Below are 26,542 nucleotides of genomic sequence, written 5' to 3' on the forward strand. Positions count from 1 at the left end.
TAGCTGCCTTCCTGAAGAGCATTCTTCAGAAATGTTTTACTTTTTACATTTAAGTTTTACAAGAGTTCTGCAGAAGTCCTGCATATTATCACATGAATCTTTCACAACTATTATTAATGCAGAATTGAAATACCAGCAGCTGTTGCACATTATTAAACCTTTTGCAGAAGAGGTCAGCAAGGTTAGGGGAGCTGTGAGCCAGTGTTGAAACCTCTCTCCTCACTAATTACTTCCTTCTCCACTGATGCAGACATCCTGCACCTGTCCTGGGAACATCTCACTCCGTGCTGACTCCCAGACAAGGTAGCACTGGGACCTACCACCCCAATTCTTCACTGAGGCGACACCGCTGTGGTCTGGTACTTTGCTGGAAAGACAGAAAGGCACTGCCAGCTCAAAGATACAGAACATATAGTGCGACATTAGAGCCTGAACTTTGCATCACTTGAAGATAGAAGCTGTGCAGAACACCGGCCCAGTGCAGGAAGGCAGGACATAGAGGCAGAGATAGAGCAGGCCCAGGCAGTAAAAAATGGACAACAGGTTGCAGTTGCCACCTCGGAGCAGAAACAAGGTAGACTTAGCTTTAGGAAAAGCACCCAGAGATCATTTGGTCCATGTGTAATCTTAATTGCTTTTTTTACCATGACTTCAGCACACTGTCTAAATACCTCAGTGCAGAATTGAAAATGGTGCTTCAGAAAGGAATTGACATAGTAGACGACAAAAATCTGAACAAGAACTCCAGGCCAAATTCACTACTGGCTTAAATAGGCAGAATTTCTTAAGGTACTGGTAGAGTGTTGCTTGCTGAGTCCTAGCAATGTAGTGCTATTTGCAAATTAAGCTGTCCTTGAATCCCTAGGCCTACAGAAAAAGGTAAGAAAGTAGGGTAACTTTTGGTACTGAATAAACACTACTTTGAGAGCCTGATACACGCTGAATATCTACAACAGTGTCTAGTATGATAGGCACTTTAAAGACAGGAATTCTCCTGCCTATTACAGACATTTACAATTAATAAACTATGTAACGTGACGGCTGAAGATAAAAATACTTTGGAAGTGTTTTTCAAGTAGAATAGGGAGGACACTGATATTTATCTCCGATTCCTGAGTTTGTTTCAGACAAGATGAACAAGTTGATGGATGTTCACTTGAGCTCTAACTGCTCCCACAGAGAAATGTTTTGGTTGTGTTTGCAGAATTAAGTCCTAAGTCAAGAGAGAGGAGAAAGAGTGGACTATAGCAAAGGGGATCTGAGAGCATGATTCTGTCAATGCTTTCCAATGCTTCCTGTTCATATGTCTGGCTGAGCCAGAAATAGCATTAATCAACTATTTCAGCTGACAAAGATGAAAACTAATTTACAAAAGAGACAAAGCCTTCTTATGTTATCCAGGGAAGGGCAGGAGGACACACAAAACAAAACAAAAAAAAACAGAAAAAAAGCCACACAGAAGAAACCCCTTTCATTCCGTTCAAGTATATTTATAAAATCCTTACCTGCAATGCTAATCTATTTCAGATAAAAACATTATTTTAAAATAAAAAGTCTTAGTTTAGTGCACATTTTGAACACAAATACTAACTTACTGGATTTTCAACCCAATAAATCATCTGTTCGGAGTCATCAAAGTCAACATCAACACCATTTTGAACTCCTGCTATTGGAACCATAGCATCATTCATCTTCTCCTCAGGGTTCAGAGAAATTCCGTAAATTATATTATCTCTTACAGCAATAAGGAAAGGGTGTTCAACTGTGGAAACATAATGTAATTCAGAGTTGTTTCTGAACAACAAAATGGCATTATGATATGCTTTCCCCTCCCACCCAAAAGTTCCCTGATGTTGAGAACTGTTGAATGTTACCAGCGATGTTTTGCAACCACTTACCTGTAAGTTTGTTCCCTGATGAGGAGTGAGGTTATCAGTTATTGTAATTGTTGTTAACATTTAAAGTTAATAAGCACAAGCTACCACTTGATAGGGAACTAGGCTGCTGCTGCATACAGGGTAGCAGCAACCCATTTCCTCTTTTATAATAGATCAAAGACTTGTTTTGTTTTATTTTCTTCACTGTCTGCTTGATATAAACTTACATAAACTTTGCAGTGGAAATTTTGACATGAAAAACCACAAACCAAAGCATCATTGCATGTCTCAAAAATTATTCTCCATACTTCTCTCTGGCAGCTGGAACTGTTTGTCAAATTTGTCATAAGCTTAGATATCGTTTGTCTCAGCACAAAAATCACATTTTGGCAAATAATTGCCTGAAGACATAGAGCTAGCTCTGCCTGTGGAATTCTTGGACTTCTTCCATTTTTTCATTCCCTAAGAAATGTGGCACACCAGTGCTCTTCTATAAAACATTTGCAAAGAACAACAAAATTCATGTGAAATTGTTCCAATGCATACAAGACCCTGGAGCCATTATTCCCTTTCTAATTGCACACAGTACAACACTGCTGAATCCTGCTGAAATACAGATATGTAAACTCTCTAGGCTAGACTGCTTGTACTTTAGAAGTTCGATAGTCTCATTTAAAGCAATTATATTCTAAAGCAAATTTTTTTGCTGATTGCTTCTTTTAAGTTTAACACCTAAGCAAATCTATACAGTCTGATTATTCCTCATTTGTATAACGGACAAAAGAGCAAATTTCCTGAGCTATACAGATCTAAAATCTGTGTAGCTTCATCAGACACTAATACAACTTCTGCAATTCTTAAACTTAATACGGGTTTACACAGCAAACGATAAACCATACAGAATTAATGTATTGTTATATTGATTATGCAAATTTACCCTGCTAATACAAGATTGTAATATACACAAATTCCTTGCTTTGTTTCCAAGCCAGCTTGCTATATTACCGTCTTTAATAAACCTGTAATGCAGTTTAAAGTAAAGTAAGTGCAAAGGCAATCTTGTAATGTTAGCATTCTTCATCTCATGTAATGCTAGAAATGGTGCAACCCTAAACTCAATGCTTTTCCATCAACATGACAGTAGCAGTATTTAACATGCAAACTAAGTAGACAGAGACCAGCGGTATCGTTGTTTTATAGAGACACTGGGCAACCAAACGCATGCAGCTCAGTTTAAGCTTTCTTCTGAAAGTATTATTTACTATTAAAGTAAACAATGACATCAAGGATAATAGTAAAGGATAGAAAAGAAATGGCAAATGCCTATTCTTTTGTAATCTTTAGCAATAATTAAAATCTTTTACCACAAAAGGAATCGGCACATTTTTAAATATTTTCTTCTGATGTGCTGACTTTCAGCAAATACATTATTTTTAAAAATTTCTAAAATCTGCAGATGTTTTTTACATACTGTTTTAAATGTATACATTCCATTTAGAAAGAAAAAACAAGCTCATATAGTTTGAAAGAATTGTGCTTCACAGGAGGATATTTCTCTTTCTCTCTTACGCAATTTATATCGAGCAATTACATAATTTTTAAAAGGGCCACAACTTTACCTAAGTAGACAGAGAGAACTTTGCAACATGTGGGAAATAAAGGTAAGAACTGTCAATAGCTCGATTCAGTGGCAGAACTGGTCAGCCTTCACACATGCATGTGTTTCATTGCTGCCATGTTGTATTTCTTTCATCGTGATCCCTCTATAAGCCTGCATATACTAAAACCAGTACAGATTTCTAAAGGAAACTCCCTTTTTTTAATAATTAAACAAACCTGCACTTCATTTCAGATTATATAAATTTGTAGTTCTCTTACTGCTGCTAAGAAAAATGTGAATGCAATACAGCTCTTTAAAGAACACACTGCTAAGTGTCAAGTAGGAAACCGGCACGATATGGCTTTTAAAATTCAGATAGTTTTAAAAGAAAAGAAACTTTTGACTGACAGCGATTTCTAGTGTTAGCCCATCCCAAAGATAATTTCTACTTAAATTTCAGTGATTCGAAGCTTCCTTATTAGGGAGGCACCAAAGCACACTTTATATCTGTACAATTGATGGGAAAATTAATTATCAATACTTCATCTGACAAAATTAATATGCTCAAATTTCTCATCATAAACTGCCTGCCAGTAATTTGAATTTTTGTGACTATTTTCTTTTTAATGATTTGGCTAAATGATTTTTACAAACCATTGAGGTCTCTGCACTGTTCAAAGAAAGTTCAGTGGTACCTTCTGATACAAAGTTTTGTTTGTAACAGTTTGCTCTTTTACAGTTGCATCACCTGTAGCATCTGTGATTTTAAGCTGTGTTTCTAGACCTCCTGCATTTGGCATACTAATTTTTTTACACTGCGGAGGGAAAAAGCTCAAGCTGTGAAATTTTGATCTGCATTCCAAAATGCATTAGTTCAGATAGGCTGAAGAGAGTGATGAGGAACAGGGAGAGCATCTCTCCTGATTAGAGGAAACCAAAAGATGACTGACTTACTTCTTAACAACATACAGCCTGAGAAAGAATGTGGTAGTCACTTCAAATACATACAACAGAACACATACCAGGGATGAAGGAGAACTACTGATGCTATTTATCCTCAAGGACAAAAATGGCATCAGAAATGGGCATAAACTGTGGAAAGACTATTTGAACAGAAAATCAGAAGGTTTCCAAATATCAGAATTGTAAGGTTTGGTGAGAGTTCTAGGGGCAAGTAAACAAATTAATCTTAAACTGGAGCTTGACTGGTGAAAGGGGACATACGATAACAGTAGTCAAGGACAAGAAGGAAACACACTTGAGTGACCCTTCTAGTCCTGCATCCCAACACTTCAACTCTTAAAAACAGGTTTCCAGGCTGGATATTCATAATGAGGACAACATTCTGCCAGAGTATGTTTTCATTCTTAACTGATACTAAGTTCATTCCAGATGCATTCCAATAGCAAACATGCAATGTGTTGAGGAATTTTAAAAATTTTAACTTCTTTAAAGTACTTAATAAAAACTTACCCGTTTTCCCCAAATGAAGCATCTGAATCTCTGACTGAGTTCTTTACAGAACCTGGCTCCAAACCTTTAGGCCAAGTACATTCCATGCATCCTAAATGAGTCTGCCTAGAATGGCCCCAAACTTTGATTTCATGAGCAGCAGTCCACAGATGTGAAGTGTGCTTTTAGCCCAACAGAGGGATGGATTTGACAGTGTTAGGTCTTTTTTTTCCATCTCATTACTACTGCCCTACCTCTCATGCAGTTCCTGTTATCAGGAGAAAGAATCCATCCTGAAGGACAAGCACAGGAAAAAAAAAATGGTCCAGATGAAGAAAGCAAGCAGAGGTGGCTACAGGGGGATGATGCACAAGAATTGATACCTGAAAAGAAAAAAGAAAGTATTAGCAACTGTAACGATATATAATACCAATACAGCATTAACTCAGTTTTGCTATTTCCTTAAAATTAAAAAGATAAGTTATTTCCGAGAACCACAAGCAATATAATACACTTGTAACAGGATATAATTTTTCACGTAAAACCAGTACCATTATCACAGTTGTCTTTTCAATATTTTGCATCATAGAAAATCTTTCAAACTCCTTTTCAAACTTTTCTTAACTGCACCAGGAGGTCTGCGGAATTTTGCCTACGTCTCATTCAAAGGTAGAGGGAGTTCAATGCATAATTTCTTGAATCACACAGAATCACAGAACGTTAGGGGTTGGAAGGGACCTCGAAATATCATCTAGTCCAATCCCAGATCATCTAGTCCAATCCCAGGTTATCTAGTCCAATCCCTGCCAGAGCAGGACCACCTAGAGCAGATCACACCGGAACATGTCCAGGTGGGTTTTGAATGTCTCCAGAGAAGGAGACTCCACAGCCTCTCTGGGCAGCCTGTTCCTGTGCTCTGTCACCCTCACAGTGAAAAAGTTTTTCCTTATGTTAATGTGGAACCTCCAATGCTCCAGCTTGCAACATTTGGGAAATATGTTGCCCCTTGTCCTGTCATTGGACATCACTGAGAAGAGTCCGGCTCCATCCTCCTGATGCTCGGCCTTTACGTATCACTTTGAAACTTTCAGTCGAAGCTTGTAAAATGTAGAAAAGGCAGTGAAGAAGGTTTCTACTGACGGCTAGTATTACTATAGACTAAAATTCAACCATCTAGATCACTTCCACAAACTTGCTACTAAAGATTTTTCAGGATGAGCCATCTTCATAAGAAAATAAAAATTGGATTTTCAGTATATCCTTAGTAATTGCAGGAGGCCTTATTCTAAGAAGTTTGGAAGTTCCAGGAAATTACACAATTGTTCCTAACATAAAAACTAACAAGAACTGAAAACAAATTAACAAGATGGCGATAAAACAATGGCATAAACTCAGAACTCAAACTGTAATAAAATTATTCATTGCATCAGTATAACAAATGTAAATTCTAGTTAGTGTAGGTCTAATAATTTACAAAAAAAAAAGAGTGCATTACAGTTTCAATACTGCATACGGAATTTCAATCAGCAAATAATTATTTCTTAATTTGTAAACTTGTTATTTAGCAAGTGCTTTATTCCCTTCTTCTCTGTCTTGCCACATTAAGTACAACAGAATAATTCTAAATGAAAAATCATGAAATGTACTAGTTTAATATAATGAAGAAAAACAAACAATTTTCTCCACTAGTGGTAGAATGTTTTTTAAACCTTGAGTTGTAAAATAAAATCTCTTAAATCCAAATTATGATGTATAAATTAAAGGTACCCTCTGGTGACTGAACAATTTGCAGTGTGTTAAACGGCTTCAGCTCTGAACATGATTGAGGAAGGTTTTGTTCCACAACAAATACCGCACTGAAATTACCAGCGCCTTACTCAAAGGCAAGTCTCCACCCTCCCCAGTATGCAAGTTTTCAGGAAAAAAAAAAAAAAGTAATTGTAATATTTATTAATCAGAAACATTCCATACATAAGAAATACAGCAGAAAATGAAATACAGTATTCATGTCAATATATTTCCCACTCTTCAAGGCATGCCATGAAATGACAAAAAGTCTGGTTTGGAACATAACTCTACCTAAGAGAAAAGAAAAAAAAAAGTTTTGTTTTGGTTTGGTTTTTTACAGTCTTTCAGCTGCACAAGATCACCTGCATATGATCTCAGACAGAATCTTGAATGCAACAAAAGGGTTTATTTGTTGTTGTTATTATTTCCTTAAGTAAAATGATGCAAAAATACTTTCAGAAAAGGCTGATAACAGTAATCTTGCTTAAAAGAAGTATATTCTTGACATATAAGGAAGTGAGTCTGGTATGCAACAGAGACAAATTTTTAAAATTAAAATGCTTTCCAAAAATGCTCCAATTTTCTTATAAAAACATTCCAAAAAAGTGCAAGAAAGTGTCACATACTACTTCCCTATTATTCTTTTTGGCTAGTCATTATGCTTATGTGCTGCCTAGGTTACTTTCCCTAAACACTAGGTTGAACAGGCTGAAACGACCTTCAGATGCAAGTTAACAGCACAAATTATTTGCCTACTTTAACCCCGTCCATTTGCTGATAAGACTGATTCTAGGAGGGCCTATACATGACATTACTGCACGGCTTATTTTTGTAATTACTGAAGCTGTTTTGCTGAACTTACCATTAGGTTGCCTTACAGGATGGACTGCCACAAGCCCCAAAGGCTGGTGAATGTTATAAATCATAACTGTTTGGTTTCCTCCATGCCATTTATTGGCCCGAATTACTCGATTAGTATAGCGGTCACTCCAGTATACAAAGTCTTCAAAGACAGTTAGAGCGTGTGGATGCTGCAATATCTAAAAGGCAAGGATGTTTACCAGTTTAGCTCTGGAGATTTGTATAAGTAAAGCTTGCAATGAAGTAACACAGAGCTGAGCGCAACTTAAAAAAATAACGAAAAAAGCAGCTGTGTCTCAAAAGATATTTTTCAGCAAAAGAACATGAAATATCATCTATTGCCTGAAAACAAGACATTAATTACAGGTGAAATACAGATTTTTAAAAATTAAAATGCTAAATAGGCCCTGTGAGATGTACAACACGAGGAAATAACAAAGCAGTCTAACTGTAGGGCAGAACACAGGTACCCAACAGATAAAGACCCAACTGTAGATTTTCAAGGGCACAAGAGGAAATGTACTAGTGAGAGTTATGGATCTGTCAAGACCTTGCATCTCTGATAAGCTCCCCTATAATTTACCAGAGGGTCAAAGAAGGTGGCTTATCTAAATTTTGGAGAACTAGGTGTGGGGCAAGAAAGATTGCACCGGCTCCTATTTTAGAAGAATGGCTCCTATTTCAGAAGAATTGTCTCTCTAGCCGAAAATAAAAGCCCCAAGGTTCAATTCTTGAAAATATACATGTGGCTATTTATACCAGCTGAACATCTAAACTACTGTGCTGTTACATGGACATACTACAAGCTGCCAGCAGCACTTCACTGTGAGACAGCCTGTAAAAGGGATGGTCTTCATGAAGTGCCGTGCACACAGCAAGTTCTGGCAGCACAAAACCCTTCACTGCTGACAAGAATAGTAGCAATCATCACTCACAGAAGGTGAGCAGGGAAAGTTCTTCCAGGTTTTTTGTACTGTATTCACCTACAGCAAATGCACCAGCTAGGAGCAGCAGTGTCAGATGTCACCTTTAGACTTCATGCTTGCAGACAGAAGAAATTAGAATGATCTGAAGCAGTCTACACTCAGCTCCAGGTTCTGTTGAAGGTCTCCTGAGAGACTGTGAATAGGACACGCAATTCTTCTTATTCCAGCTGTAGCAAGCAGCTAGAATACTTCACACCTGCTTCACCGAAGTATTTTGAAGAAAAATACATCCAAGTCTATGACAGTGCAAATGCATTTTTAAGTACTATCAGCAAGGACATGGGAAAACAATGGTTTCTTATTAATGTCTTACCAGATCGCTTGCGACCACCTGTCGTCTGTTGTTTCCATTGTAATCACAAAAATCAATATAATCAAGATAAGCATCAGCAAAATAGAGAAGTTTATTTGGGTAATCAATTGAGAGTCCATTGGGCCAGTAGATTTTATTGTTAATAATCACTGTTCGCATTTTGCCATCCATGCTGGCTTTTTCAATTCGAGGGTTTTGGCCCCAGTCAGTCCAGAACATTACATGAGCACTGAAAAAAGTAACTTGTGGTTACCAATCTGGAAAAAAAAAAAACTAGCTGCCTATCAAGAAATGTTGCACGAAGACTCATTAGCCAAAAAAACAGAAAAAACCTTTATAAGTCCTACACAATGACATTGAAATTATTCATTCCGGCAATATGCTTTCTTAAAATATTACCATAATTTCTGTTGTAAAAACTCTTTCAATATTTCTACTGCTGTTCTCACTTGTGAATAATAGCATATAGAAGCTCCTGTCATCACTGTTTTTCAATGTTAATTATAATCTGACTCTCCAATTGCTAAATAGTAATTTGATATGGGATTGTGCTTTTACAGGCATGCATTAATAATGTAACAGTACTATTAACTGATGAGCCCACGTGGTTGGCAGTAAACAGAGTTCAAGGCATTGAACAGCTCGAAAAACAATAAAATTTTGTACATTAACAGTTCAAGTCATGACACACCATTTACTCTATGTCGCTTGCTGTCTGAATTGGGAAAGCGCTTTTGTTCTAACATTAATACAGTATAGATAATTATTTTAGACTTGGGGCCGTGAAGGAACCTATTCCTTGCCAGTCAGGCATACCACATTATACTATGTAAGTGTGTGGTATAACATTAACTGACAATGATATGTCAGAATTTTGAATTAATACTTCTTAACTAGGAATCAAGTGTCAGATAATCTGTTTTACAGGAAAAAAAACCCTCTTGTTACAGTGAAACAGAGCAACAGTTTACAAATAATTACCATACAACTTTAAATATTAAATCAACTTTGCAAACACACTATTTTAAAAAGTTCTCTTAAGTTTTCTCTTCCACTTGTCATTTACAATTACAATACAATTTGGGCCTATCTCGAATTTGAATATTGTTACATAAAAAAACACGCATCTTTGCAAAACAAAACATAAAAAAAATCTTACTCAATTCTGGGATCTAACACTAGTCCCCTTGGGTTTGTTATATTTTCACTAATCAGCACAGTCCTGTGGCTCCCATCCATTTTAGAGACTTCGATTGTTTCCAGAACAAAGTCTGTCCAGTAAAGATTGCGACCTACCCAATCTACCGCTATACTTTCAGTCACAGTGACACCACTGTCAAAAACCTGTTTAATAACAAAAATTAAAAAAAAGAGGAGGGGGAGAGAGAGAGAACAAACTAGTTAATATTAAGTTTTTACTCTTTCCATTTCTATAGATACAGAAAATGGGGAATCAAATCTCCAACATTTTCTAGGTCTCTTATGCAGAATGAGTCACAATGTACATATTCAAAGTGCTGACAAAGCACATATCCAAACACTCCTACTAACTTCAGTGGATCTGTTGAAGAAGTTGGCATCTACTAATAGGAAAGTCAACTTACAACCTGACGTTAAGAAAGGGCTTCTTGAAAGCATTCCATTTTCTTTTTCAAAAAGCTATATGAAATTTTGGCTTATCTACAAAGTTGTTTTACTTTGTCTGTGTTATCCCTCTTCTTACTATGTTGGGATTTCCCTCTTCCCCTTTATTAACTGGAGATACAGTGTCTTCATTTTCTCTCCGCAATGAAGAGACAAGAGTAACTCGGCGAAACTTACTATTTTTCGGTCAGTCCCATTATGATAAGCACTCCAAATTTTATCCTGTGTTGTATCAGACCAAAAGATACGATCTGTGATAGAATCAAAATCAATAGCCACAATATTCCTCCCATCCCGAACCAGAGAATAAATACTGTGTGACTGAGAGGTGATGTTGTCCACAACAATTTGGTTACGACTTGCCACCAGCAAAATAAGATTCCCAGACTCTGTCAAAGGAAAAGAAATTAAAACAAACCATTAAGCTATTCAATGGTAATTCTGTAAGAAAAAGAAACACTGAGTAACTTGACATAGCTTTATAGCATCAAAGCTATTGTATCTAGATGTACATATTGAAACGACAAATTCAAGTCAATTCTTAGGACAAGATACTTGATCATATCCAGTCTTCATCCTGACTTTCAGATCTACCTTGGATTTTCTCCACCCTTTCTCCGTCATTTATTCTTTCTACCAGACTGCCCTTCGAGTCTCATATCTGGACCCCGGGTCCTCTTCCCCATTGTCCAACCAGTTTGCTGCTGACATCTAAGCCGCATTCCTCCATAAGCCACTCTCAGCTCCCAGTCCTGATTCAAACCCCAAAGTTCTTTGTACCACCAGTTACTCTACTCAGCCTGGCTCTTCCTCCTTTTTAGCCAGCCTGCTCTTTTTTTCCCCCATTTAGACTGCATGAGGACCAGGGAAGAGGAACAGATTACAGGAAAGCCATAGGCTGCTGTGGTTAGCTTGCTGTGCAGCAGCTTGCACTGATAAGCAGATGAAAAACAACTGAACGGTAACAACCATAAAGACAGCAAACTATGAGAAACTCCCTATTAATAAGGGCCAAACTTATTTGCAGATAAATTGCAAGAGCGTTCCACAACCTGAGTATATCCCTAAACCAGGAAACCTGTGGTCACAAATTCCACTGTGTATATGGCTCCTCCGTACTGTCAGTGTACTACATGAGAGATACAGAACAGCGGACAGCTAGGCTGTGTCAGTGTCTTTTGCTCTTCAGAAACGAGCCAAGTATGGCATAGGCACTAGGTAAGTCATGTGAAAGGCTGGGATTTAAACACTCTGTGAGCACTGATCTTTATAAAGATCAAATTTTAACCTATGGCTCACAGGTGCCTGCATTGCTTTTCTCCAGAATATTATTTTTGACTGTTACAGGGTTAAAAATTACCATGTGAATTGAAATATATTATTTCAAGGAAATAATAGTTTCCAATTAACCCCTCAGCTGACAGTTTCAAGACTCAAGGTCATCTGCCATGAACAATTTCAAGTGGTTGTTTACAATAGCTCTTTTAAAAGAGAACAATATGAAAAAAGGCAAAGCTGGACATTTCCCAGACACTGCTGTCATTCTTTAGGTTGACATCAATGCTCCTCACCTGCCGCTTTACAAGTCTTCCCATTGGTTTCTAGAATGTATCCTTCATCACAGTAACACCTAAAAGACCCTCTCTCATTGTAACAATGCTGGCTGCAAAAGCCTGGAGGGTCACATTCATTAATGTCTTCACAGGTCTTGGAGTCATTTGCAAGCTGGTATCCAATAGGACAGGTACACTGAGCTCCAAACGGTCCTTGAATACATTCATGAGTGCAGCCGGCATTGTTGTCAGAGCAGCTCTCCTGATCTGAAATGGGGTTGGGGAAGGAAATAAGCGAACGGTTAACAAAAGCTTCTTATGCTCAATGTAACGCTTTGCAATTGCATCGCTAGCCTAAGACTGCTGCTAAAACATGACTGCGCAATCACCAGTTATGCAATGTGACATTGGACTACATGCAAAATATAGCACACAGAATGCACGCAAAGGCAGGTAACAACATAGTATGTACTACTGAATCCCATTAAATGAATGCTAAAGAGAAGGTTGTCTAAGCATTTTTAACAAATTTTCCAAAACTAGCTAGAAATAAACAAAAATTTACTGTATCACTCCAAACCTAACGTTGTATTAATAAATAATAATTTAAAATCATTTATAATCATACCTGGCTGGGGTTCATCTGAGAATGTGCATTAATTATAGAGAAGAAGGAGGAAAGAAGGAAAGAAAGAAAAAGGTTATGCTTTAATCAATTCATAATCAACATAAATACAAATTCTGACTACACGTGAGCTTTTAGATTTTTTTTCATGATTTTTGAAGTCAGAAATTTAAAAGAACATATTAAAGACTGAATCACACTTATCTGAACTTAAAGCATGCCACGCTTTAGTGAATATGTGCAGGAACACAAAGGTCATTCCCGTATTGCTATATAAAAACCTATATTGAAGTCAGTGGAAGTCACATTTGAACTCAGAGCCCAAGATCGGACATAGCTAACGAATTCATCAGTCATCATCACAGTCTCCTTTCACTGCAAGCAAGTTCCACTTAGTAATTTGAGCTCTAATTTCAGTGTGCTTACAACTTCTGCTAGAAATGTTGCAGCACTAAACACAGTATGCTGAATATTCCATTTCTTTCTGAAGCCGCAACACATAGTAGGCTATAGTAGATCCTTCAACAGTAACTTACTGCACAATGGGGATTCATCAGCTCCATTAGGACAATCAGCAGAATTATCACATACTTTGCTCAGATTCACACAGATACTGTGACCTGGACATTGCCACTGCCAGCTGGGGCACCGGAAGGGTTGAGTAGGACAATCTCTCTCATCGCTCATATCCCTGCAGTCATTATCACCATCACAGATCCATGCTCGATAGACACAGTTGCCATTATCACAGCGGAAAAGAGATGGAGGACAGGTCCTGGCAGGACATCTATGATGTTCATCTGAGCCATCTGCACAGTCAAGATGGCCATCACACTCCCAGTTAGCAGGAACACAATTGCCATCTGATTGACATTGGAATTCATTCTGGTGGCACATCCCTGGTGGTCTTGTAGCTAAAACAGTGACATTCAACAGTTCAGAAGCTGTTTCAATTTTAGACAGAGAAGCAAAATAACTATGTTCAGTTCATCCCTCACATAAGTAGTCAGAACACTATTAAGAATTGTGTTGCTTTTAGATCAGGTCATAGAATCACAGTCAGTCAATCTACATGACCTTTCAGAATCTGACCAATTTAACTCCTACTTTATAATATTGTGAACAAGGCAATTCAACTATTGTTATATTTTGAGCAAGAACATATTGATATCTATGTACATTGATATCTATATACACGCCCAAAGCAATATGAAATTATTTGCTGAAACTACTTTTCTCGGCCCTGCGTTGCAACATTTTAACTAACTTAAATGTAAAAAATAACTCAAGGAAAAGTTTCCATCTATGGATACAATGTTTTCATCTAAATGAAAAGATTCTTAAATTTTACTTTTAAACCCTGAAACTGAGATGCCAAGTAAAAAGCCTTAGAGCCAAAAGGAATGCAAACTCTATAGTCTTTGCCAGAAAAATCTACTCTTGAGCTGTAACCTACTGTGTTTGAAATTTCTGCTCAGAAAAAAAAATATTTATAGGCATTTCCCTAAAAAAGAATTTGAGGTTTTAAGGACAGTAGTGCAAATTATTTGAAATAGCAGATAAAGGAAATTTTCAGAAGCATCACCTAATACCTGAAGTCTTTCTTTCAGCATCAATATACTTACGGCAATCAGTCTCATCTGAGTGATCATTACAGTCAAAAACACCATCACACTGGTAGTAAATGCTGATACATTGGTCTCCACTTAGACATTTAAACTCTGTGGCACTGCAGTTATATACTACAAAATAAAAAATTATTGATGCTGTTTATTTATTTTACAGAGCTAGACTGCACCCATTTTTTATACAGGTGCCTGAGTTAGCTACGATATCAGGAGTCCAAGTTCCACTGAACACTATAATTTCACTGGGACACAGAAAATGGAGTGACCTTGGAATCTACAGAAAACAGAGGAAACAATTTCAGCCCTCTGCAGCCAGCCTAGACATCAAAGGGCTTACTAAAATGCTAAAACAAGCAACACAAATAGGGTTAATTTATGGATAGGTTTATTATGCATTCTGCTACCTTGGAGCTAGTAATATGAGGTCACCAAAGACCCCTAAGGGGGCAAGAGTGAGGAAACAGTAAGAGAGAAGCTATCAACAAACAAAGTTACACTTACTGCAGTCGTGCTCATCAGCACCATCTACACAGTCTTTGTCTCCATCGCAGACATAGTATGGGTCAATACAGCGATGATCCGGACACTGAAACTGCCTGGGTTCACAAGTAGCTGAGAAGGCTACCAAGAATGACAATAAACGCAGATGTGATTATAACTATCACAGTTGCCCCTTTTTATTTTTTTTTATTATTTTTCTGCATTCTACTGGGTCTGTTAGTTCAAATTAGATGAGTTTTCTGCTTCTTACGGACTGCAAAATATTAGTCTAACTTAGGTATTTGTTCTTTCTTCCTAATTTCATTTATCATCCTTACACAAACAGACACATCTATGCAGACATACACAGTTGTTTAAAAAAACCAACAGACAGTTGTGATACTCACTGCAGTTTTTTTCATCTGACCCATCACCACAGTCATTATCGGTATCACATAGCCAGATCCTAGGAATACATCTTCTATTATCACAGGTGAAGAGGGTTACAGGGCATGAAGCGGGTCCTTGTGTAGGACAATGCAATTCATCACTGCCGTCAAAACAGTCGTTATGTTTATCACAACGCCAGCGACCTGGAATACACTGTCCGCTGGCACAGGTAAAAGCTGATGAAGCACAAGTATTATCTAAATAAAAAACAAAACCGGAGGACACTTTTATGAAGATGTCCAAAACTTGTCTTCCTTGCCAGAGTATTCAGTACATTTAGTACACTTACAGAATGTCTAAAATATGCATCGAATTCTAAAATGCACATTACTTAAAATGAAAAAGTCTGTCATGCCAACTTGCTGCAGAACTGAACAGAATACTTACAAGCTTTCTTAAACTGCAAGAATTGATAAAAAACTAAATTGTTAAGCACTTCAAAACAATCCAACAAACAAGAAGAATAACTTCTTCAAGCAGCCGTTTGCTTTATACTTTCATTTTCCCCAAAAGACATTCTAGTTATTCTAAAATACTCCACCAATAAGAAATAGAGTTTATACCTTAGTCATAGCAGTTAGTCCTATGCATTAAGCAGCACATTTTATTATTATGCCCCATTTTTCTTGTTTGTGATTTAAAAGAAAGAATTAAGTCTGAAGAAAGAAGCACCAAATATCTTCAATATCTTATCAACTATAATTATCCCACTGTTCCCTCGATTTACTTGATCAACAAAATATTTTGTGTGAGACACTTTACATAGCAAAACCAGGAAATGAACCAATGTGCTTTTAACACACTTCACTGTAAAAATCCAGAGGTGACAATTAGTACAGAAGTGCCCAAATAAAATGAAAACCATAAAACTTCTATTCAGATGTTAAATGAAACAAAAGTTGCTGCTCTAATCTTAGAGGAAGGTTAGACAGTGCATATGGTTTTGTTATTTTTCTTATGGTGTTATTTTTCAAATGTCTTCATCTTTATTAAGGTGGTTCCCATGCATCAAAATAAGAGAAGCAAGTGATATTCCAGTATCTTTCAAAATTTACAAAAGACTAAGAATAAAGACAACTTTTTTGTTCAGAAGACAAAACTTTTGTTACTCCGTAATTTGCATTTTGAGAACTAGTGAGATATGAGTATTTTCACACATTCTTTAGGTGGCCAGTGTTGAATCCTGTATTCCCACGAGTTACCCAAATAATTTCCAAAGTAACTAATCTCCCAGGTAGATTTCAGGATTCATCCACAGATGCAGCCCTAAAAAATTCAGATTTATTCCAACAAAATCAGACTGACACATCAAACTTTCTGACCTGCAAACAACACATACTAACTGTAAAGTACAGGGATTACTTACTTAAAGAACCACAGTTTTGTTCATCACTGTTATCATGGCAATCATCAACACCATCACACTGATAGTATCGAGGCACACATCTTCCATTACCACAGGAAAATGAGTAGGAGCCACACTGCAAAGTGGGTGGCTCATTGGATGGATCTTCCACACATGTCAGCTGATTTGAAGCCAGCTTCATGCCGTAAGGACAACCACAGACTCTCTGAAAATTTGGTACTGGGAAGCAGAAATGGCTGCAGTCTCCATTGGGATTTGTTCCTCTATTACAATAGTTAGAGCCTTAAGAATTGAAGAGAAGATCAATGTATACACTACTTATAACAGCTTGGGAACCATTAAAGGTGCATAGTAACTGTAAAAGAGTATTTTACAAAAAAAAAGATGCTGTTGCAAATCCTGGTTTTGCATACACTGCAAAACAGGGTCAGTTCACTGACAGTAAAAATAGTAGTAGTAAGTCATAACAGTGTCCCACATTCCATATACTCTTCATTGACACAAATGTTTACGGATGCCAGAAGACGCTATTAATTTTCATCAGATTTTCTGCCAGTTTCAGCAACTGTCTGGAAATAAGCATATTACCACAAATAAGGACCTTTGTCTGAGTAAGGATGGCAGGCCTGATCCAATCTTTGGACACCAAATAGGTGGTGAGCACATGGTTTGATCATACGTTTGATAAGTACATTGGGTGCTTTACTAATTAACTACAATACCAAATCCTTGTTTTAGATCATAGAATTGCATAGAATTCAGCAGTGAAAAGAAGAAAAAATTAGGGACTCATGCACAGTGACTACTTTAAGAATAGCAGTTTGATTAATAAATGTTTACTCAATTCCTCAAAATAAATAGTTCAGTTTAACTAAAACCTCCACCAGAAAAAGAGAAATAGAAGGTTGTAATGGGTGATACAATTACACAAAATACAATGGAATCATCATTGCATTTTACAAGATTACTAAATAAAGTAACAAGTGGTGGAAGAAAATTGCATACGGTCACAAAACAGTGAAATACACAACGCGTGATTGCAAGTGCCTGTGCTGCCTCCCCTGCTCATCAGTTATGATTCAGTAAAGCCATTTCTAAAATTGAGAATGGAAACCTCCTGTCTATTTTGCCTCTTATTGCCTATTTCATGCCTTTCATCTGTACAACAAAAGAGCTCACCTATTTGAGAATGAGCATCATATGCTTTAACATGCATAATGTTACTAATGCCCCTCCTAATAATAGTCATTTCTCCTCCATCGGACTTCCTCACTCGAACTATTCCACCAAGTCTCCAATCAGTGAAATAGGCATAACCTGTTTTGAAAGACATTTAACATACAGCAATTACAGAGCAGTATGACATAAAAGATCAAGCATCATGAGAAAAATCTGCAAGGCTTTTCATGTAAATTTAATAATTTTTCGTAACTGTTTCATGAAGAAGACAAAAAGGCTTTTATCACTAATGCAGTCAAAGTGAACCCTTCAGTCATAGGCGGACATAACTTAGAAAAACAAGCCCTCTCAGATTTCACTTAAATTGACATACAACAGACTCGACTGACATTTTAAATTCCAAGGCAATTTTAAAAGTCATTCATTAAGACAACTTCCCAGAAAATTGTAGAATATTTTTGAAGATATTTTTACACAAAATCAAAAGGGCTCAGATGCTGACATCTTTCTTCACACACAACATAAAACCAGTGATAAACTATACAGGCAATTAATAAAATCTGCTGATCATCTCTAGGGAGGTGATTTACCTTGTCTGTCCAGCATGCACAGCCCACCTTGGAAACAGTAATTAGTACAGCACACCTGCCTTGTTGCACAAAGAGTCACCTGATCTGCTTCAAATTATTTAAACACAATTACACATAAAAACAGCCCTAAAAATGAGCAAGAAGTACTAAATATATTTTTTAATAGAAACTTTCAACAGTGCTTTTTATAGGAAAAGCAGTATTACAGAGGCCGTGTTATTTCACATACTCACAGATCATCATACAAAAAAAAAATTGTGATTGTAATAGATAATATTTTTCAATGCCAGCCTTACCTCCAAAAATAGTAAGGCCAAATGGGTGAGTCATCTGAGTAACACGTTCAAGAGTCCTTCTGTCCAGCCCATCAAAGGTGCTGTGCTCAATTTTATCAAAAAAGGCATCCACCCAGTACAGCCTTAGAGAACTAGAAATAATGAAAATGTCATTCTCTTCAAATGACAATATGTCAGGAAGCAGTACCATTTTCTCAAGTAATAACCTCAAACCTGACAAGAAGCTATTGGGGTAGGGAGGGATTCTCAGAAAATCTTATATTTCACAGGCTTTTCAACAAATCGAAAAATAAGGTCTTCAATATGAAAGTGCCAGTGCACACAATCTGACACAATTCCTTTATTTTTAATCCCTAACAGTTTAAAGGAAGAAACACATTGACTCAAAAAGCTTCTCTGTCTTCTGTGCTGACCTTACCTCCAGTCAATGGCTAGGCCATTAGGCCAACCTAGCGTTGTATTCACAATCGGCAAGGCATGGGATCCGTCACTCCAGGCCCTCATGATTTTCGCAGGACGGAACCAATCTGTCCAGAAAATATACCTGAAAGGACACGTGTCAGGAGATACATAAACCCAATGATAAAACATAATTAAACTGAGCAAATGTTTGAACAGCATTAACACTCTTATTTGTACCACATCTTCACATATCCTAAAAAACCTCCAATTTTATGTTTATGCTTTCCTCAACTGGTAGTGTTACCAACAACTACCAATATCTTTGGAAGCAGTTTGTCCCTTTAGACATAAAATATCTGTAACTTTGTTAAAATCGTTAAGGATTTCATTTAAGTACTGACAGGGAGGAAGAATCAAGCAAAAATTCATCTTCCAGGTAATACTTACAAGTAAGCATGAATATTACAAAGAATTTTCTCCTGGTCCTTTTCACTTATGCCTGCATTCAAAGAGTTGAAGCTAGTGCTAAATAACTTTACAAAGTAGCAAACAAAAAAAGTTGGGATACCCAAGGATCCAAGTTCAACACTATTCTTATGAGATTACTTCCCAAACAGTGTATTTGGTTACTAACCATGAAAATTCAATATCCAAGAATTAAGACACTCAGTAGTATGGCAGCAGGAAGCTGTGAAAGAAATGCTGTCCTGGCATGGTCAAATAACACAGTGTTGAATTTGAAGTTAAGCATTTCCATCAAATAAAAAGCAGAGCTTCATTTTATGTACACAGAGTCACAAACTGTAAGGTCTGCATCAAATACAGCCAGTAGTATCTAATATGTTTCAAATAAAGAAACTCAGATAAAAAAAATAAAGGAACCAAGGTTAGCATTCCGGGAATTGAAAGTATATTAAAAATAATTTAGAAAACTATCTTTCAACTATAAGAAACAGCTTTCTAATCTGAATGATACAAAGAAACAAAGTTCTTTTGCCTGTTTGTCAACAACAGAGGAGTAAAAGAAAAAACCCTGGTGCTTTTAAAGAGAATTCTTTTGTGTGCTTTTCATGGGGAATCTATATCACCTTGCCCTTTCCCTCTGGGTGCTTAATCCTACACCAGAATAAATAAAACGAAATAAAGACAAGAGAACTGAAAGGAGATGGTATTTTGGAAAAGAACACAAATCCAAACAGAAATCCAGAATGAGATGTAAACTGAACCTCACCGATTCTGCTTAAATCGTATAGTTTCAAGTGAGAATCAAAGCTAAACTTACCCAATAACAGGATGAACCACTATTGATCGAGGATTATTTAAATTCTGAACAATAGCTCTCCTAGATTTATCTGCCAGCCTCATCACACTAACGCTCCTATATCGAGGGTCTGTCCAGTATAGATTCTTCGAGATCCAGTCAAAGGCCAAATCTTCAACACTTTCCACTCTATTAGCCGTCAGGATTTCTCTTCCTAGAATTTATAACATGCATAATGATTGTAAATGTTTAGCAATGGAGGAAATAACACAAATGCACTATTCTGTTCACAAAATTAGTGGTTTACATTGGTAAAAATGTTGCCTCTGTGCTACTTAATATAAAGACCAATAACCAAGGGGAGGGGGACTGCCCTTTGCTCCAGGCGAAGGAGGTATTCATTCGGGAGCACAAACCCAAAAGAAGAGAAATAAAGACTAGCCAAAGATGACAGAAAAATCTGTCAGTAAATACACACTAAGAGAAGTTTTATGAATGAAGGTCAGTCAGCTCCACAGCCAGACCTTACCTGCTCTTTGCACAGTAATGGTCAGTGGCAGTCTACCATTACTCTGACCAAGGCAGCAAGCAAGCTCAAAGACTATATGCTGACATAATATATATTTGATCATTACTATAAATCAGAGAGAAACATTTTTCACACTACACAAATAGGACTTCCGAAAATCTCACAACTATAATGTTCTTTTTCTGTATTACAGTATCATAACAAACATCCTGCTTTCCAGATAGGAAAATTAAAAAGAGAAATTTGGTTTGATACCATTGAAAGACATACTAGTCTGCATAAACAGACTGGTGATGACAAATACTAGTTGTGAGAAATGCTACAATAGTTAATTCCTAAACACATTCAGCAAGTTTGTCAAAGAACAAGAGACTTCAACGAGCTTAATTTGAGTTGAACAAATATTTTTGACAAACATTTTCCAGATTACTGAGGCAACACTGAGATTTATCTGTAAATCTCACAATGTGACCTTTTGTGCTTCTTTTTAGAAATATATATTCTACTCTCCTTACCACAATTACTCCACAATTCCTAAGAATGATTCTCACCTGAACCGTCAGTTTTCTGTTTATAGATCATGTCTTTACTTGTGTCTGAAAAAAAAATGGTGTCATCCTGAGCACAGAAGTCAATTCCAACAAAGTATGAAGGGCTCCCTGTTACAGGTATGATCACATCTTCCTGGGAGGACAGATTGAATGGGATCCCCCGCACTGCCAGCTGGGATGAAAACAGCAAGAACTGCTGCACAGCTGCAAAAGAAAAGATCAGACACAGTCTTTACTTATTCACAAGGTGATACAATTGAGAATTAATTAACCATAAAGCTTTATTTTCCTTTAGCAACACTAATAGCCTGAAAATAGAAAAAAGAAAAATCATAAAATAGGAATTTAAATATACACAGACCTGAAAACTGAAGAAGAAAAACAAAACCCAACCCAGAATATTAGGTGATGTGGTCAGGTATTCCTCTTGCATTGTTACTGTGGTCCTTATACACCTTTACAGAAAACATTATTCCCATTGAAACAGAAATCATATTCTGTGTTCATCTCTTTACAATCATCTATAAAGAAAAAATAACTCACAGGCCCCGTGGAGCTGCCACATAACCACACCATATCTGCGCTAGTCAGGCAAATGCGTGGTCAAATAATAAAACCATAGACAACATATCTGGCTTAATTTGCTGATAAATACACATGGTAAATCTCCCATAAGTGACAATTCTGCACTCAGATGGGAAGCAGCAGATTGTTGATGGAAGCCCACAGCACCAAAACTGAATCTCTCGTTCTTGCCATATGTGTTCAAAGGCAGAAGACCAAACTAATCTGTACATTACTGCACACGAAAGCAGGCTTACCTGTTCAAAATAACAGAAAATCTGCATATTAGAAAGCATCCATACTTGATTTCAGGATTAAGAGCTTAATTATACAGCTGTCTACATACATTCCACACCAAACTCTCTTCAAATTATCATAAAAAGTGAGTCTAAGTTGTGGCTTGAAATGAACATCAACAGAAATGATTACATATAAAACTGTCCACAACAGTCATGATGTAACATGAGTCCTTGGCATATTGAACCCACGAAGCTATCGAAGAGAGGAAGGATGTGCTAGAAATAACTCCTAATGGAACAGTGCTATTTCCAACAACCATAAGGCATTTTCTTACCAACACAATGTCGTCCATCTACGTGCAGATCAAAGCCCAATATACATCTACAGCGATAACCTAGTCCATCATTATCTGTTTTGTGGCTAAGAACACAGATCTGTTCACATCCCCCATTATTGCTTCCACAAGGATTTCTCACTGGAAAATAATACAGACAGGATTATAACATCATCTATTAAACTAATGGCATCATTATCTTGATTTTTCAGGATCTTTTTCAACATCCACAATAAATCATGTGGACTCTGTGGGAATTACATCACACGGAAATCATACATCACCAGTTCTACCCTGGAATGCACTGAAATCACATCAAAGCTAAACAGCATTCAAGGTATTCAGCTCTGTACAGAGAAACTCATCACACAGCATCGAGGCCATAATCCGGGCTATAGTTTTCTGCATATGGATCTACTTCAGAATTTTATCTCACAGAATTCATTCACCGTGGTAGCCTCTTCCAACTGCACCCTCATTGCAGTGTTGAGGTAAAAAAGACCCAAACACCAATACTGCTCATAAGCACAATTTTGTCTCTTCCAAATATCAGTACATTTAATTTAACCAGTCCAATTTTACAATATAAATTTATGTATTGTAATTGTAACCGTTAGTTCTTTACAGCAAAATAAGTCTTTTATAATTTTTACCAATTTTTGGTAAGATAGTTCCTAAACCTCCCTTAATAATCTACTTACTGTCTTACCATATGGCTGCCTGGCAGCATGGTAAACTGTCACTCCGTAAGGTCTCAGTGAAGACTGGTAAATCACTTGAGGGTTAGATTCTGAAAACTTGTTAGCTTTCATCACTGCCATTTTGGTCCAATCAGTGAAATAAACATTGTGTTCAAATAAAGTGATTCCATATGGATGAGGAATCAACGAGCCTCCATGAGCTATTGTTCTCCTGTTATAAAAGATGGTTTTAAAATTATTTACAAAAATAGAAAAGAACTTGATTAACAGAGGAAAGGATACAGCATTATTAATTTGCTCACTGGCTTTTGCTTCTACACAGAAGCTGCCAAAGTAAAAATGAAAAGGACTAAATGAACTGAAGAGATTAAGTTAAACATACAGAGTACATAAACATACAAGATACAGCAGTGAAAACAGAGCAATCAAAGGTGTTAGCAATTTCCAAGAAAACACAGTGAGTAAAGAAGATGACTCAAAAATGTAGGAAAAGACTCATAATCACTGAGAGAAAATTAGAGAAAGAGGCAAAACAGAAGAAATCAAAGACACCTGTTGCAATCTGAAATATTCAAGAAACCTTGAATGTAAAAAATTGGTGGCTGCTGGCCACTGGCCAAAAATAAAATCCTCTATATGCAGTAAAAAAATAACAAACGAAAACAAAAAAAAAAATTATGAAAACCCCCCAACTTTCTTTAGCTTGAACTAATCACCCACGCAAAACCAAAGAAAACCAAATGCTAATAAATTGTATCTCTTCGATGCGAGATATTGTGACAATACTTTTATGGATAAACATCAGGAGACAAAGAGAGACATTTAAGTCCCCACATAATATATAACAATAACACTACGATAGTATTTTCATGGAGTCATGGAGGAAGGTCTACAAAATCAGATTAATTTTACAGCTCTACTCTAACAGTCTCCCAGGTGATTCGGGTTCATTCTGTAGGCATGCAAGATGTGACACAAGTGGACAGCAAGCTGCATTTTCGCATTCTTTGCAAACAACGCCATTGCCTCTTGCCCACTTGCACAACACCTCCAAGATTTTTGGTGTTGCTATGAGTGATAAGTTTTACCCCCAAAAAAACAGAAATTTTACTAAACACAGTCTTGTCTTGCTAATTCCTGATAAAGGAGCAAAGTTATCAGCATTATTTTTATAATTCTCTAAGTGAAAAAATACATTGAGCAATAAAGCTGTCAAATGAGCAGAGGACTGTTTTTCAAGTCTATGTGTAGGAGGTATGCTAAAGGGGACAATTATTTTCTTGTGCTTGAGTAACAGAGACTAATCAGGCTTCTAAACACCATACTGTAAGACACAGTCCCATAAAAACTCAAGCACTTCTTTCCTGCAGGTTGTGACATAGTTTCCCCAGCACCACAACAGGGTAAGTGATGACAGCAATGATAATTTCTGACAGCAAAGATTTGTAAAATGTAAGAAGAGCACTTAATACCCATTACACAAAGTGGTGCTTTGGAGTGGAATATTTCAAATAAATTTATCCATAAAAAAGATGCTGTAATGGGTTTGCATGGCAAGGTTTTCGTAGCGGGGGGGCTACAGGGGTGGCTTCTGTGAGAAGCTGCCAGAAGCTTCCCCTATGTCTGACAGAGCCAATGCCAGCCAGCTCCCAGACAGACCCGCCACTGGCCAAGGCTGAGCCCACCAGCGATAGCACCTCTGTGATAATGTATTTAAGAAAGGAAGAAGTTACTGCGCAACAGTAATTGCAGCGAGTGAGAGGAGTGAGAATATGTAAGAGAAACATTCTGCAGACACCAAGGTCAGTGCAGAAGGAGGGGGAGGAGATGCTCCAGGCGCCGGAGCAGCGATTCCCCTGCGGCCTGTGGTGAAGACCATGGTGAGGCAGGCTGTCCCCCTGCAGCCCATGGGCGGTGGAGCAGATGACTGCCTACACCCCGTGGAGGACCCCCACGCCGGAGTAGGTGGTTGCCTGAAGGAAGCTGTGAACCCATGGGAAGGCTGCACCAGAGCAGGCTCCTGGCAGGACCTGTGGCCCGTGCAGAGAGGGAAGCCCACGCTGGAGCAGGTTTGCTGCCAGAGACCCTGTGAGGGGGCCCCATGCTGGAGCAGTCGGTTCCTGAAGGGCTGCACACCATAAAGGAGACTCACGCTGGAGCAGTTCATGAAGAACTATAGCCTGTGGGAAGGACTCATGCTGTAGCAGTTTGTGAAAACTGTAGCCCATGAGAGGGACCCCACACTGGAACAGGGGAAGCATGTGAGGAGTCCTTCCCCTGAGGAGGAACAAGCGGCAGAAACAACAGTGTGATGAACTGACTGCAACCTCCATTCCCTGTCCCCCTGCGCTGCTTGGGGGAAGGAGGGAGAGAAATCGGGAACAAAGTTAAGCCCGGGAAAGAAGGGAGAGGTGGGGGGAAGGTGTTTTAAGATTTATTTCTCATTACTCCTCTCTGAGTTGACTGCTAATAAACAAGACATTTTTTCCCAAGTCGAGTCTGTTTTGCCCATGATGGTAAATGCTGAGTGATCTCCCTGTCCTTACCTCAACCCACAAGCCTACTGTTATATTTTTCTCTCCCCTGTCCAGCTCAGGAGTGACAGAGCACCTTTGGTGGGCACTTGGCATCCAGTCAGCATTAACCCACCACAGATGCAAAGAAATGATGATGCAAGACAATGTGTATAATTCAAAAATAATAAAAAGCAAATGCTATAAAAATGTGTACTGTAGTGGTGGACTATAAAAAAGTCCATTATAGAGTAAGTGCAATAGGTATTCAAGGTAGAAAAAGAACAAAGAATGATGGTGGAATTAAGGATTCTCTACAATTAGCATGACACCATAGATATCAAGGTGCATCGCATTTCATTCTGCTGTAATTTTAATCATTTGTGTATCTCATTTCGTTAGACAAATCTTTCTTTGAACTAGATACAAAATAATCAGTGTATCTGTAACCTCCAAGGAACAATATTTCTCTTACCTTTGAAGTCCATCATAAGTTACAGTCTCAATGTAATCAAACCGGCTGTCAACCCAGTAAAGTCTCTTCGATACAATATCCAGAGTTATTCCAGCAGGCCAGCCTAATTTTGTTTTTATCAAATCCTGACGGTTTGTGCCATCCATGAAGGCCCTTTCCACTTTAGGATCACCAGACAGACTATCCCAGTCTGAGAAAAACAAATAACTACAGAGGAAAAGAAAAACAAAACGAAACCAAAAAAAAACGCAATTTGTCCCATGTTTCCTTGAGATTTTACTTAA

General features: G+C 37.6%; 1 protein-coding gene across 2 annotated transcripts in view; it reads right to left on the reverse strand.

The window, feature by feature from the left end:
* LRP2 (LDL receptor related protein 2) overlaps positions 1-26,542 on the reverse strand; it is a 127,603-nt gene that overhangs the window by 57,356 nt on the left and 43,705 nt on the right. Inside the window, exons 13-33 of one of the 2 annotated variants that reach the window (XM_086466065.1) lie at positions 26,259-26,465; positions 23,279-23,481; positions 22,570-22,710; positions 21,432-21,635; positions 20,373-20,565; positions 19,107-19,232; positions 18,689-18,819; positions 17,803-17,940; positions 16,624-16,905; positions 15,215-15,454; positions 14,829-14,948; positions 14,325-14,441; positions 13,236-13,613; positions 12,703-12,717; positions 12,093-12,341; positions 10,699-10,910; positions 10,037-10,221; positions 8,878-9,106; positions 7,580-7,757; positions 5,184-5,312; positions 1,596-1,762 (exon numbers count right to left, since the gene is read on the reverse strand). In XM_086466065.1, coding sequence (XP_086322191.1) covers positions 1,596-1,762; positions 5,184-5,312; positions 7,580-7,757; positions 8,878-9,106; positions 10,037-10,221; positions 10,699-10,910; positions 12,093-12,341; positions 12,703-12,717; positions 13,236-13,613; positions 14,325-14,441; positions 14,829-14,948; positions 15,215-15,454; positions 16,624-16,905; positions 17,803-17,940; positions 18,689-18,819; positions 19,107-19,232; positions 20,373-20,565; positions 21,432-21,635; positions 22,570-22,710; positions 23,279-23,481; positions 26,259-26,465 — 3,844 coding nt within the window. The remainder of the gene's footprint in view (positions 1-1,595; positions 1,763-5,183; positions 5,313-7,579; positions 7,758-8,877; positions 9,107-10,036; positions 10,222-10,698; positions 10,911-12,092; positions 12,342-12,702; positions 12,718-13,235; positions 13,614-14,324; positions 14,442-14,828; positions 14,949-15,214; positions 15,455-16,623; positions 16,906-17,802; positions 17,941-18,688; positions 18,820-19,106; positions 19,233-20,372; positions 20,566-21,431; positions 21,636-22,569; positions 22,711-23,278; positions 23,482-26,258; positions 26,466-26,542) is intronic. The other variant, XM_086466064.1, reaches the window with a different exon arrangement.

The sequence above is a fragment of the Leptosomus discolor genome, chromosome 5 (assembly GCF_034619465.1).
Source record: "Leptosomus discolor isolate bLepDis1 chromosome 5, bLepDis1.hap2, whole genome shotgun sequence".
NCBI lineage: Eukaryota > Metazoa > Chordata > Aves > Leptosomiformes > Leptosomidae > Leptosomus > Leptosomus discolor.